Here is a 14,901-nt window from a genome sequence, read left to right as displayed (position 1 = left end):
GACACTGATAGACAAGTGTTGAGCATTGCAAATTTTGTGGAAGGTGGTTGGTTTGCCTCAAGATGAAAGCGTCTGAGCTGTGATTTTGGTTATTTGTAGTTGCTGTGAGTCACTGGAAATTAGCATACGGCGCAGCATGTTTACACACTCCAGACAAGAAGTAAGATGTTTCAAGTTTAAGCCCTTGGGGACTGAGGCAACCGCTTGCAGTTTCTGTTGAAGAGTGGGAGGTGACTGTCCATCCATTCATCCTTCCTTCTTTCGCTTATCCGGGGTCGGGTTGCAGGGGGAGTAGCCCAAACGGAGAAGCCCAGACCTCCCTCACCCCGGCCACCTCCTCCAGCTTGTCCGGGGGAACACCAAGGCGGTCCCAGGCCAGCCAACAGATATCTCTCCAGCGTGTCCATGGGTCTGCCCTGGGGCCTCCTCCCAGTGGGACATGCCCACAACACCTGGCATCCTTGTCAGATGCCCGAACCACCTCAACTGGCTGGTCAGTCACCTCCTTTCACTGCTCCTTCACATCGAAAGGAGGTTCACTGACCTATTAACTAAAATCAAAAAATCCAAACTATGGAAACTTATTGAACTTGATGTTGGTACTTAACGAAAGCAGAGGTGGGTGGCAACATGTAGGTATACCAATAATACAAGCTTTATAGAAGTGCACAGGATTTTGAGGAGTTTGGATTTTTTTTCGGGTATAAGAACAAAAACAGCTATAGCTGGTCACATGACATTCTGAAGTCAAAAGTTAAAGATTGCTTGAATTTGAAAGTAAAAAAAAAACTAAACATCCATAGAAATCAACTGAAACAACACAGCAGACAAAGCATTTTATTTCATTCATAGACATGCTCCCAATTTGGCTTTGATTCTGAATTTTATCTGTAAGCCCAAAGACTAGTGGCATTTCTCCCATAGCCACCGTTCATTAGAAGAAAATCATAAAATAGTCTAAGTCAGCAACTTTTGGCACAAGCATTATGTGCAATAAAAATATATTTTATCTTTTCTCTTCTGCATATCCAGTTAAGTGGCTTATCCCAGCTGCCATAGGGCAGGTGGGGGACACACCGTGGCCAGGTTGCCAGCCTGTCAGCCTGTCACAGGGCTAGCACAGAGAGGCAGACGGCTATTCACACTCAGTTTTAGAATCACCAGTTAACTTAAGCGCATGTGTTTGGACTGTGGGGGGAAGCTGGAGTACCTGGAGAGCACACATGGGGAGAAGATACAAACTCAGCACAGCAAGGCCCCGGCCAGATGAATTCGAACCCAAGACGTTCTTGCTGTGAGACAACAGTCCTAACCATCGTGTAATTCCTGAACATGAATTCAGTTCCTGCATTAACACCATATTTGTAACATGAAGCATGCAGAGGTATAGTTTCCAAATCTAGACTGTAGCCCAGGAGTGGATGAGTGCATGATGGGGGTTTTATTGTTGTTGTTTTTTTAGAAAAAAGATTTAAACTTCTATGATCCACACATTTATTTCTTATTTTCTACATTCTAAAGGCAATGTGTAAATTTGATCAGGTAAAGATCATCAAAGTGTGTTTTATTTGATCCATCTTTAAATAAATACAATAAACTCAAAGGTCTATTGATTGTCCTATGCCAGTTTTTGTACACTAATGTATTCTCTTATTCTAGCAAAGCAGGTACTATAGCTGTGGTTTGGTTTGGTGATCATCTTGGGGTTTCAGTAAGCAGAGATCAGCACAGCTGTTTTTGAGTCTGGTGTTTCATGAGAGATTTAAATGCATGGACCTATAATGGTGATCTTGTTAAATGAATGTTTTCATTAATTAATACTCCATCTGTTTTCTTATAATTGAATTTGATACAAAGTACCCATCTCCTGAGAAAGCTACCCAATAACGGATGATTTTTCCAACTTCATTTCTTCTTCTTAGCCAGCGGGTTCTCCGCTGTCTGCATGTTTCGGGCTCTGTACCAGCAGTGCGGTGCTGTTGGTGCTGTATGTCATTCATACTGCCAAAGGCCAGCAGCACGGCTGGTACAGCAGTTGTCTATATCGGTTATCGGTGGTAAATGGTCACGAAGACGCGGAACCGCTGTAGTCTTTTCGTGTATTTCTGGAAACACACCCCAGCATACCCCAGAGGGTAGCACGCATGTATCGTAAATGTAGGCCGGTCCCTTTAAGGCAGCGCTGGATGATCCGTGCTGGAGGACGGCGGTAGACCGGGACAGGCACGGCTCTCCTCCCGGTGGATAACGGCACGGACCCGACAGCACGCTGTTCTGACGAATGTGCGCGGTCCCGGTCCCTGTGGCCGAGCGGAAGCTTTTCTAAAGATATCCTTGAAGGAATCTGGGACAGAGAAGGGAGCGGCAGGAGACGAGGCGGAAGCCGGCTCTGCTGACACTCAGGCGGCAGCACAGGCTTTCATGCTGCCGCTACATCCCGCACTAAAACACTCCGGTCTGAAGAAGCCCACAGCCGCCGTGTCCGGCCGGACCTTTGCCTTTTCTTTGGAGCTAACTATGGACGGGATAACGGAGGACTGACACTTGGAGAGCTAGCAAGAACAATTGGTAGTGCTAAATAAATCAGCAGCAAGCGACGAAGCACCGAGCGGTCTAAAGCAGGAGCACCAGCAAAATGTCTGTTCCTGTGAGTATGTCAGCAAACACGTCGCTGCTCGTCTCCCATGTTTCATATTTGCCGTTTTCTGTGGAGCAGGACGGAGCACGCATAACACTGACAGCTGTCTCACTACAGCACACACCCAGTCACATAGCTGCTGTTAGCCTGGCACCGATTGAAACAGCTACACACTATAATTAGCAAATATGTAATAAGCATTTCTAATTCATAAATGGACTGAGAGCCTATGGCTGATGAGGCTAACGTTGAGTGTACCTTTAACTAGTCTCTGCCTGCTAGTAAAGGACAGTGACGAGCCAGTGTGCCGGAGCTCTGTGAGGCCTGAGCCTGGCTCTGTGGTGGGCGACAGTTTGTGTGTGTTTCTGGGCTGGACACACACACACACACACACACACACACACACTGGTTGTAATGCATGTATATGTGTGTGTTTTGGGGGTGGATACACACACACACACACACACACACTGGTTGTAATGCATATATATGTGTGTGTGTTGTTGGGTGCCAGCTGCATTATTTGGATGTTGTAGCGGCGGATGTCAGATGGCCCTGATGGAGCTGTGCTTTATCGCATTCCTTAAGCTCTCATTTAAAAACAATTCCTGGAGGCTTTACCGTGGGCGCGTGAGTACGCGCGCGCACGCGCCAGTGCTGTACGGTGGCTGTTTGCCAGAGAGTACTCAGCAATGCACATGCTCTTACTTTAGTTTGAATTGTGCTGCTTCCATTGTTAATGACGCAGGTTATTAACACCGGTGCTCAGTGGTCCTTTTAAAGAAGTAATGCGATACTTGTTTTCCGCTTGTATAAAGGAAATCTTTGTTACACTGCTGTTGTGTTAATCTGGAGTGTTGCCTGACATCCACGGTGACATTTTCCTGGCCTATTTGCAGCGGGACTGCACACCTAAAGGTGGTACAGATGATACATTCAAAACAAAAATTTGGTGTATATTAAAAATCTGAATTGACAAAACAACAATGGAAAATTAATACAATTAACAAATTTACTTCATTCACCTAATTTCTGCCCACTGGTTTAATTTCAGCTCATTGTAAGAGTCATGACTTTTTCTTCTGGTGAATGCAGGCATACAGAAGACCAATAATATCAATGGAGCTGTGGACATGTTATATTACTGAAAGTTTCCTAACAAGTGTTGCTCAGAACATAATGAGACAGAGAAAAGCTGACCGGGCCTGCAGGTCGTGTCAACTAAGCTGTCTAAAGTTTTTGGTTGCCTCCTTGTTGCCTCCACGCAGTGTAGCTCTGATGCTAGCTAATGGCTGGTGTGGTAAACACGGACTAACACAGAGGTGAGATGAACAGATCAGCACTCTTGTTGTGAAAGTCTGAGCCGACATTTTGAGTCAGGGTTGGACCAAAGTCTCTGTGTTAAATGGATTGGCTTTTATAGAGTCCTTGTTTTTTAGCTTCAGTTCTTTAAAAGCACTTTACACTACAAACCAGAGCAGAGAATGGGGTCATTTAGTATCTTTCCCAGGAACACTTTAGAAAAACAACCTTTCTATTAGATTACACAACCAACTTCCTGATCCACTGCTCACTCCACACTGTGCACTCCAACAATACAATGGTGTCATTTGAGGTCAATAAAGCTTTAGGTAGTTATGATACCACAGTAGGATATAGTTAAATCTATATACATATGTACATATTCATAAGTAAAGTATCCAAGGATTACCTCCCTTTGTGACAGGTTTTCAGCGCGTGCCTGTAGTGAATCACATCCTTCTGTTGTTAATGTCTTAATTTCTTTTAAACATGCAATGATGATCAACATTAGTCACGTCCTGTTATTTATTGTTATATTTTGATAGAATAGAATAAATATTTAGGGATTACATAATCTTTTTTCTTTATTTATCTTTACAGTAGATTGTCAGTATGAGACAATATAAGATTTAAACATTTCCAATTTTTTAGCAAAACATCCAGATCTCATAAAACCTAACAGCAAACAAAAATCACTCATCAGAACCAAACAAATACTAACAACACAATGTTTATTGTGTTTACTGAAGACTTAAAGATAGGATGAGAGTGACAGGTGAGCAGCAGTGATGTGAACTGACAGCATAATGATGATAAGTGTGTTTCCTTAAGAAATGCATTGCTCAATAATCAATATCACACATTTCTCTGAGTAATACAGAAGTCTCGCTGTCTTAGATGTGGAGAAATCTTGTTATTTAGAACACATTAGCGCATCACATCTGCACAGTGCAGGTTTCTTTGGAACACTTATGATTGCGTATGTCATTAGGCATGTTTTTAATGTTATTATTTTAAGTCTCCTAAGTAGTTTTAATCAGTTATTACAATTATTATAATGATTTATATGTTTTTAATTCATTTCTTCTCATTCAATTTATTATGTAAGTTATTAATAAACTTGAGAAAATGAATAGCCCCGCCCCATCAGCACTTAGATTAGATTATACGTGTGCAGTTATTGCACAGAAGCAAGGAGAAGAAAAGATTCCAACTACAAATATGTAAAATAATCATATTCAAGCACTATAATTTATTTATTTATTTAAAACCCAGACCACTGGAAACATTGAAAATCCGATCTATCGTAGATAATACCTGTAGCATTAATGCAACATAGAGCAGGTTCATCTTAAATGCAATGCAATAAGTCTGTTAATCTAGATCTATATGTCTATGTGTCAGTCTTAATTAATAACTTTGTTGTCACTATGTTGTTTTTTGACAAATGAAAGTCAAAATGTTGATGTATGGAGGTGGCAAGAGTTTAAAAAATACAATATAGTAATATAGAAATAGTGTATTATATAGTATCGTTTGTATAGATATTAATATTTTGTTTATGTGCAGTTGCATTTTTAAGTAAGTGAATGCATCCTCATTTACACCTTCAAAGATTCAGGACATTTTGTTAATTAGCAGTTCACATTGTCACATTTAGAATCAGAATCAGAATCAGAATGGGTTTATTGCCAGATGTTGAGGTTTACAACATTAGGAAATTGCTGCGGTGCTTCAGTGCAGACAATAAGAATTAAAGTGCTATGTAGAAAGAAAGATATGTGCATGAGATATACATGAGATATATACATGAGAATAAGAATTATGAGTGCTACGTAGAAAGATATATACATGAGTGCAGGTGGTGATCAGTGCCAAACATGAAATGATGCAGTGACACAGCGTAGGGTCATGTGTTAGTGGCGGGAACAGTCATACGGTTATTGTTCATGTGTCCAACAGCAGAGGGGAAGAAACTGTTCTTGTGGCGAGAGGTTCTGGTGCGAATGGACCGGAGCCTCCTGCCTGAGGGGAGCAGGTCAAACAGACTGTGTCCAGGGTGAGAAGGGTCAGCTGAGATCCGGGCTGCACGCCCCAGTGTCCTGGAGGTGTACAGGTCCTGCAGAGATGGGAGTCTGCAGCCAATCACCTTCTCAGCAGAGCGCACAACACGCTGCAGTCTCTGTTTGTCCCTGATAGTGGCTCCAGCGTACCACACGGTGATGGAGGAGGTGAGGATGGACTCGATGATTGCAGTGTAGAATTGCATCATCGTCCGTGTTGGCAGGTTGAATTTCTTCAGCTGCCTCAGGAAGTACATCCTCTGCTGGGCTTTCTTGATGACGGAGGTGATGGTGGGCTCCCACTTCAGGTCCTGGGTGATGGTGGTACCCAGGAAGCGGAATGAGTCCACAGAGGTGATGGGGGTGTCAGTCAGGATGATGGGGGGGAGTGGGGCTGTGTGCTTCCTGAAGTCCACAATAATCTCCACTGTCTTCTGGGCATTCAGCACCAGGTTGTTGTGGCTGCACCAGGACACCAGACGTTCAACCTCCCTCCTGTAGGCAGACTCATCCCCGTCAGAGATGAGCCCAATGACGGTGGTGTCATCTGCGAACTTGATTAGCTTGACAGACTGGTGGGTGGAGGTGCAGCAGTTGGTGTACAGGGAGAAGAGCAGAGGAGAAAGAACACAGCCCTGAGGGGAGCCGGTGCTGATTTAGTGTTTATTAAATTTAAATTAAATTTAGTGTGCCTGTTCAAATAAATGCTTAATGAAAAGCACTTTAAACAGCCTAATTATTGCTTTCAGTGCTCATTGAGACTAGAAGGACAGACTGGAGGAGAGTCATGTCAAATGCCAGTCAAATGTTGTGATTTAATAGCGCACTGTTTTAGCTGTTCAGCTGCAATAGCTATTTTTTTGTTGTTGTTGTGTTTTTTGGTTTTTTTTTACTAATTCTAGTAAACCAAATGATCTGTCTTACGTGAACAAGGCTCACCTGCTGGTATAGTCTAAATTCTGTCTCTTTATATCTGAAAGTGGGAAATAAACTCCCCAGTGTGTGTTTATCTCTCTCCAGACACATTAGTAAGATTACTCAACATAGCTAGGCTTTCTTTGAGTTAGCTGCCTTCATAAAACCTGAAACGAATTTAATGAATCATTCTGCTTCAAAAGAACAAATTCAGCAATGTGTGACATAAAACCTGAGCAGCACCAAGCACGGGTAGACTTTCTGTTGATGAGTAAATCTCAGAATGCTACTTGCCACACTCTTGGGTAAATGTTGTTCCCAAAATAGTAAAGATGATAACAACGTTGAGTCCATTACCCTGTTCTGTCCTCTAGCTGTGCCAGACAAATGCACACACAAAGCATTTTTTGCCGGCAGTATTCTGTGAAGACCCACCACTACACAGCCTATAACTCTGATGCTCTGTCTAGCCCCCTAGCATGTGGTCTCTGTGTAGTAGCTTTTACCAGTCTCATGTGAGCTACCATTAGGCTAATGTAAAAAAGCAACTATGTGATAGTATTTACAATGAGTAATCCAAAGAAAACCCTCTGACAAAAAGTCTGTCCATCCAGCCGTCTGTCTTGTTCTGCTTATCCGGGTCTAGTTCCCAGGGGCAGCACTCTAAGCAGGACTCTCTCCGTCGGCCACCTCCACCTGCTCTTTTAGGAGGACAGTGAGGCATTCCAAAGCAATCCAGGAGACAAAATATCTCTATTGTGTCCCAAGTCTGCCTATGGACATTCTCAAAACACCTGAACCGGGAGGCATCCAGAGTGTCCTGGCCAAACGAGTAAAACACCCGTTTGGCCTCTTTTTTTAATGTGGAAGAGCAGGGATCCTACTCTTAGCCCCTTCCAATTGACTGAGCTCCTCATCCTCTTTAAGGGTAAGCTCAGAAAACCTTTGACGCAGATTCATTTCTTACACTTGTATTATAGGTGAGGGTGGAAAAGTAGGTATCACTCAGCTCTGTCTTTAATACAGTGGACCAGTGCAGTGTCCAGATCACTGTGGATGTTGGACATGAAGTCACGACTCTGCTTGTGACCAAGACCCCAAGATATAGATTGGTTATCATAAATAAAACGATGAAGTTGCAGAACGTTTGTAACCATGAATGCAGAAAGTGTCTTTGTGCTGTGTGAAACTGGAGCCTTTCCTTTTCACATGAAAATGACTTTACTGTTCAGGTATGTAGAAGTCGAGCACACTTTGAGAGGACTTCTAAACTCAATGGTACTGTCACCATGTGTAATCTGTTGCTAAGCATGTGTTTCACTATTGTGGGAAATGCAATACCCCAACAGTGCCATCATTTTCCACTCATAATTTGGTTCAAAAGTTAAAATTCAACATCCAGTATTAATGTGTGCATTTCTTTTATTGAGAACATTTTCTAACTTGTCTGTTAAAATTCAGACTATGTTGGATAACATGAATAATTTATTAGATAATTAGATTTTTGCAGTTTGAATGAAGTTGATTGAAGTTGAATGAAGTTGACTTCCTGTTGGCCTGATATAAATGAAAAACGGGCCAAAGAGTCTATGCACACATTGTAGAAGTGGAGAAGATATGAAAACCACCAATTTTCTCTTCATCATATCAAATAACTCCACCTACAGGTCATTAAAAGAGGGACATTGGTTTATGTTAGATTGTGTCAGAAAGACAAGGGTTGAGTCAGTTTTTGTCGTCAATGGCGAAGGCAGAAGTGACACACAATGTCTGCGCCATCAGTGTCTTTACAGTCTGAGTTGTGATGGGTTTTCAGAACAGATGGTGCTACTGTGATGACAAGAGTCAAGGGACAGCGCCTACATCATCAGAATACACTGTGTGATACAGCATTTTAACCAGTCTTCTCTGATTTCTGCCATTTTTTTATGTGAGGTTCCAGACAGTAGCAGACCACCTCAGTTTTGCTCTGCACTTACTGAGTCCACTCTGTAGGGCAAAGCTGGCAAACAGGTCAGGCTTCTTAAGTATACACCCCAAGTATCCACAAGACCTGAACTTGATGGGTAACACACCGATTGCATGTCCTGGATTCTTGAATCCCTCTAAGGTTGCTGTTGAGCCTTAGGAGCAGGTAGTCACTCAGTATTGCTGTTCTCCAAATGTGAGAGTTCTGTTTACAGACCAAATGCAGTATGTCCCAATTCAGAACAGTTGTGAAGTAATCAGCTGGTCTTTCCTCTGGTTAGAAATCCATCCATGCATCTGTTAGACAGTGCTAACCACTGCACCACGATTCCTTGAATTCTTGAATTTCTATCATTGAGGAGGACTTTCTCTGCTTATGTAGTGCGCAAACTGTAGGTGTGGAGAGTGACTGATTGGCTACTTAGAGAGAGAAAAGGTCCTTTTTCCTATCTAACTACAAACACACACGCACACACACCATCTTAAATCCCACCTTTCGCCAGATCTTAACATCCTCTGTTGAGATGTTTGCTATGAAAAGTGCAAGTGTCATGATGAAATGTGATGTGTGACAGTTGGGGACAGGGCTTTACGTGACGGGAGATACTGCAGTTTTATTTCTGATTTATTCTATGTGGAAAGCCTTTTCATAAGATGGTAATTTAGATGTTCATCTATCTTTGAAATCTTAAGTTGTCTTAAAAAAATAACTGTGATCTGTGAAAAGCAAGAATAGGAGTGTGCAAGTTTATTTTGTCTAGCACAAACTCTTCAGGCTGTCTGTCCATTCGTCCCATTCTTATAAACACGGGATCTCTTGAGCACTTTCAGTGAATTCTGCAAATTTAAACCTTCGCTTGGACTGAAGAAAGAACTTGTTATATTTGGTCAATGTGACCAATTGTTCTGCTTTATGAAGCTGGATTTGGAATTATCCAGATAGTTTAAGGCTTATACCCGAGTTTTTAGTATTATAAAGGGACCGTCACTTCTTACTGTGGCGCACCACTGCTCCAGAATAGCTTATCTTCCAAATTAGAGACAACCATGTGGGAAATCACATCTTTTTTTCTCAATATTTTTTGCCACTGTTTTGTTCTACAAGCCTGAAAACATAAGATCCTAAAACAGAACACCTCTATTTGTTCTTATGGACCTTATATCAGATTTGCATGTACTCTCGGTGTTATGTTTGATGCTGTTTTTGAAACACCACCGTGGCTGCACTTGAAAGAATGAAAAATGTTGTGTTGAAATAAAAAATCTTAAACACAGTTAATGCTGGAAAAGACACTTGGAATAGGTGCAAGTCCACCGAACCAGAATTAAGTGTGAAACTGCAGCTCTGCAGGGCAGCTGTAGTCAGGTCAGCAGTGATAATTTTAAGGTTACTAAGCAGGAATTCTCCTATGTTTTACCTTTGCTATAATAAGGATCATTCAAATTTTTAGACTGGTTTTGTAGACCTCTGCTGGAATAACAATTATAATCCATCACATTTTCCCGTGTCTTAACGATAGAGTAATGATACTCTGTTAACTTGCACAGACAGAAGCGTTGCCAACTTTCCTTTCTGGCTTCAAATAGGTTAAACTTTATTAATATAGTAGGTGTTGTACAACTAAACGCTAATGAAAGTGAAAATGTAAAATGACTGGTATTTATGTGCTGCTCACTGATGCTTTATTTTATGCACTTGGGAAACTGTCTGTCTTACATCCACACTCAGAGTTAGTGTGGACGATGTCTTCATTTCATTGATGTTGTCAGTCACAGAGCTGTGAAGGGGACAGGCAGGGTACACCCCGGAAATGCCGCCAGTCTACCACAAGAGAGACAACTGTTTATGCTCAGATTCACACCTTTGGACAATTTAGAATTACCAGTTAACCCATGTCTTTGCACTGTGGGAGGAAGCTAGAGTTCCTTGGGAGAACCCACACAGAATGACCTAAGCTGGCCCGTGGGTTCAAAATCTGAACCTTCTGGCTGTGAGACCACAGTGCAAACCACTTTAGCACCATGCCACCCCACCTTTCTGCCAAAGGATCTTAATCTGTTCTTCCCTTCTACCTCTACGCACTGGTCCATGGTGTGGGATGGCATTTGTGAAGACTAAATTGCTTGGCTTGTGGTTCACAACCAATTCACAGAATAGGAGCTAGACTGATTGAACTCATAAATCTGGGTGTGTGTGTGTGTGTGTGTGTGTGTGTGTGTGTGTGTGTGTGTGTGTGTGAGAGAGAGAGTCCAGCCAAGTTTCACTCACCCTAACTGCAACTTGGTTATTTGCAGTTAGGGTTATTTTCCCATTTTTACCCACCAGTTAAAATTGATGGCTAAAAATATATATATATATATATATATTTTTACCTTTTTTTTTTTAACCTCTGGGGGGTCCTAGAAAAATGCATACACTATTGGGCTTAGAGCCACAAATCGACCACGCCATGAAAAGTGCCATAAAATATCTATATATTAATATTTTTTTCCACTTTAAATTAGCCAATCTTTTAGACCTACTTCTCCTTGAAATATTCATATCAAGTTTTAATTACATTTCGCGGATTTTAACCCTTTATATCCCGGTTTCGTCACATGGCCGCACTGTTTTTTTAGCCCCAAAAAACAAAGAAATCAAATATTTCCCAAAAGATACAATTCCAAGGCCCGGACTCCCGAGTACCACCAACATTCGGAAGATGGCCCATTATTTGGTTGTAATGACCGTGGAATGGGAAATAGCGTTTATAATGGGTTTCAATGGGGCACAAATCGACCACTAGGACCAATAGTGTAAGTTTATCTGTAGCTCAGCCACTGAAGCTAATTTAAGGGAGTCAGACTGGAATTTTGAAATATATGTAACCAGACTTTTTTTTGGAAAAGTTGGCTATATTCCGTTCAACACAGTGCAAATGGCGTGTATACGAACAATGAAAAATGGCACAAATCGACCCAAGACCACCCAGAGGTTAAACTGGGTCATTTTTCTGTACTGATCATGTCTGTACTTCATGTCTGATTTGCCCCCAACAAAAATAGGAGCTGACGTAGAAAGGGCAGATACACTTTTGGTATCAGTGATGTTAGTCAGATTCACAGCAATGTCCAGTTTTTTTAACCACCTATCCAATTCAGTGTCACTGTCATAGCGCACCGAGAGTACAGAAAGCTGGTATGCTATGTAGCAGCTGGAATGGTAAATGGTAAAAATCCATCCATAATCCAGGTAACTCTTATTTTCTGAACGATACAGAATAAAGAGCAGCCAGGCTACGCTGCTAATTAGGCTGCTGTAAGGGCAAGAGGTCAGCGAGGCAGCCTGATGCTTTAAAAGTCATCAGTCAAATGTTAGCATCAGCTCTAAAGCCAAGAGGCACACAGAGTCAGGTGAGATGGTCGTTTTCATGTGGTGTTTGCTTCTGTGACGTCTTACAGATTTATGCCATCCTAGCAGTATGCAGTAGAAAGTGCAGAAAACAGACGAGTACTCTGCTACTGCATACTGGGGCAGAATGCTAATTAGCCTACTTTACTTCTGATGGCCTATAAAAAGACTGCACAGCCCTGGGAGAGCTTTTTGGGACTTGTCTGTCGTCTTTCTTTTCCTCTGTAATGTAACTATGTAAATGGATCTGTTTATTTGCTAGAGTTATACTTCCAGTCCTGGGTTAGGGTTAGGTAAGGCCTGGGAGATTCGTTTTAGTAAGAATTCCTGGTCCCAGCGGGTTATTAAAACAAGGTATCTGAGATAAACGGATTACTCTTTACATTCATGTTCAGTATTAAGCTCCTTTTAATTTCTTGCAGTGTAAACCTGGCAGGTTTTCCTCTTCTGAACAAATTCATACACGCACACCTTTTAGCACAACTCGAGCCAAGATGACTAAAAGAGGTGTTTCAAAAGACCTCAAAAACCTTTCCAGAGGAAACAAACGTTTAGGAAAAGAAGAAAAAATTAGTATGTAGAACTTGTGGAAGGAGGGTGCCTGGAGTTGTCTCTTCCTGCCTTGGCTGATGCAAGTTTTATGTTACAGTACAAGAATGAATCATCGTTGTGTTTGTCAGCAGAAACAGGTTAGACGTGGAAGAACTCGGAAAAAAGTTTTGTTTATTGTATGAATGACAAAGAAGGCTTCCGCTGACTGAGTGATTCGATAAACTGTGGTTTAGGTATTTAAATGCCGTTTTGAGACATCTATTATTCACCACCAAAATATTAAACAGCATGGGATAATTTCAGTGCTTTGAAATGTTTTCAGAAGCATTTTTGACATGCAAATATTCAATCTTCAATATTAATGCACAGGCTTCTATGATAATGACTAGCAAGTAGTCAGTAACAACAGGGTAGCAGATACATTCACACTGTAAGTCCCACTAGCACCCCCTCCAGTCAGCTGTCGTTGCACACAGTGATTATAAGGACTGTGCAATGCTGGAAATCAAAGTGATATCTTTTCTTATTATCTTCAAGCATGTCCAGCAGGGAGACGGAGGCATGCCACAGAACCATCACATTATTTAGAATTTCTTTCCCATTCATTTTTAGTAATTGCTGAAGGTAAGATCAGGAGGAACCACAGTCAGTACAGCTGGCTACTTTAAAGACGTGATATCCTTGAAAAATATAACTGGTAAAACTAAACGGGTGTCATCAAGTCTGTTTGGGTGCACTTTTTACAAAGCAGACAGTGTAGTTTTTTAAATGATGTTACAATGAAGAGGACATTTTTTTTTCTTCCACCTCTACAGTTCAGGAACACGGTGGGTCTGAGGCCCATCGCAGCTGTCACATGAGAGGAGGTGGAAAACACCCTGCACAGGTCACCAGTCTGTCATAGGGGTGACACAGACTGACAACCATTCAGCAAATATACAGGAAGGAACACGCACCCTGCACAGACAGGCTGTAGCTGGCTGGTGGACTGGAATCCAGGACCTTCTTATTATGAGACAACTACTGTGATTGGAGACATGTTAAAAGTTGCTGAAAGTAAAGTATTGCTGGGCAGGTAAAAAAACATACTTTGCATGTAATCAGTGATAATGGAGACAGTCAGTGGACTGTTAGTAGTAGAAACGAAGCAAATTTTTTCATACTCATTATGTCAGAGGACAATATTTGAGCCGGACCTGCATGGAGTTTCCCATAAATATGGACCGTGTGTGTACGTGCTGGAGTTCTTGGCTTGTTTGTAGCTCAATGTACTGTCCTAACTGTGTGTAGGGTTTTGTGTGTGCATTAAAATTTTTGTTCTTTTGGGGGTTTTTTTTGCACATGCAAGTGCAAGTTTTTTGTCCAACAGGTGATTGGTGAGAAGATGCATATATAATCATTAAAAAGACTGACTTCTGTGTATAAGTATACAAACTGAACTGTAATGGCCGATGTATTGCTATCTGCCTCTCATCCTATAGGCAGTGTGTAACGCTGCCTACAATGGTTGTTATTGTGCCTCGCTGTCAAAGACCTGATTGTCAGACAGTAGAACAACGAGTTCCCTCTATCAGGAAAAAGTCTGTGCTATGAGGCTTATAGAATAGGAAATATATTTTTGAAGGTTTTAGACAGCAGTTCATTGAACTCGCTACTAGACATGAATGTACTGAAACGGTTTTGTTCTTTTTTTCAGTTAAGAGTTTTGGTATGCCTACTTCTCGTGCTACAGCCACTCTATAAGCCAGTATCACGAAGTATGTGATGCTCAGCTCTGATTACTACCTTTAAATGTGAAGGACCAGGTCCTTAAATCACAAATATCTAGTGATGTATCTGCCGTATTAGACCAATAACTGCTTGAAACATTGGGTAAACAGAGCATACTACTACATAGTACTACTCTCTGCTCTATGTAGTACATTTCCAGTGTTTGGAGGGTTTTTTTACTGTTGCACAGACAGTTTGCGATCTAGGACACAGTTTTATGATAATGGCCCAGATGGCTGTAGATGGCTGTAACCGAGTAGTGAATAGAGTGTATTGACACCACACAGTCTGATACTGAAAGA

General features: G+C 41.6%; 1 protein-coding gene across 2 annotated transcripts in view; it reads left to right on the top strand.

Annotated features, from left to right (window-relative positions):
• Positions 1–2,210: 2,210 nt before the first annotated feature.
• Positions 2,211–14,901, top strand: part of bcar1 (BCAR1 scaffold protein, Cas family member) — a 46,569-nt gene continuing 33,878 nt past the window's right edge. For both annotated transcript variants that reach the window (XM_085359506.1, XM_085359504.1), the window contains exon 1: positions 2,211–2,647. In XM_085359506.1, coding sequence (XP_085215632.1) covers positions 2,636–2,647 — 12 coding nt within the window. In that variant the 5' untranslated portion in view covers positions 2,211–2,635. The remainder of the gene's footprint in view (positions 2,648–14,901) is intronic.

This window comes from Diplotaxodon limnothrissa, linkage group LG7 (assembly GCF_057381915.1).
Source record: "Diplotaxodon limnothrissa isolate DT_005_m linkage group LG7, D_limnothrissa_male_GT1.1, whole genome shotgun sequence".
Classification (NCBI taxonomy): Eukaryota; Metazoa; Chordata; class Actinopteri; order Cichliformes; family Cichlidae; genus Diplotaxodon; species Diplotaxodon limnothrissa.
This window is presented reverse-complemented; position numbering and strand designations above follow the sequence as displayed.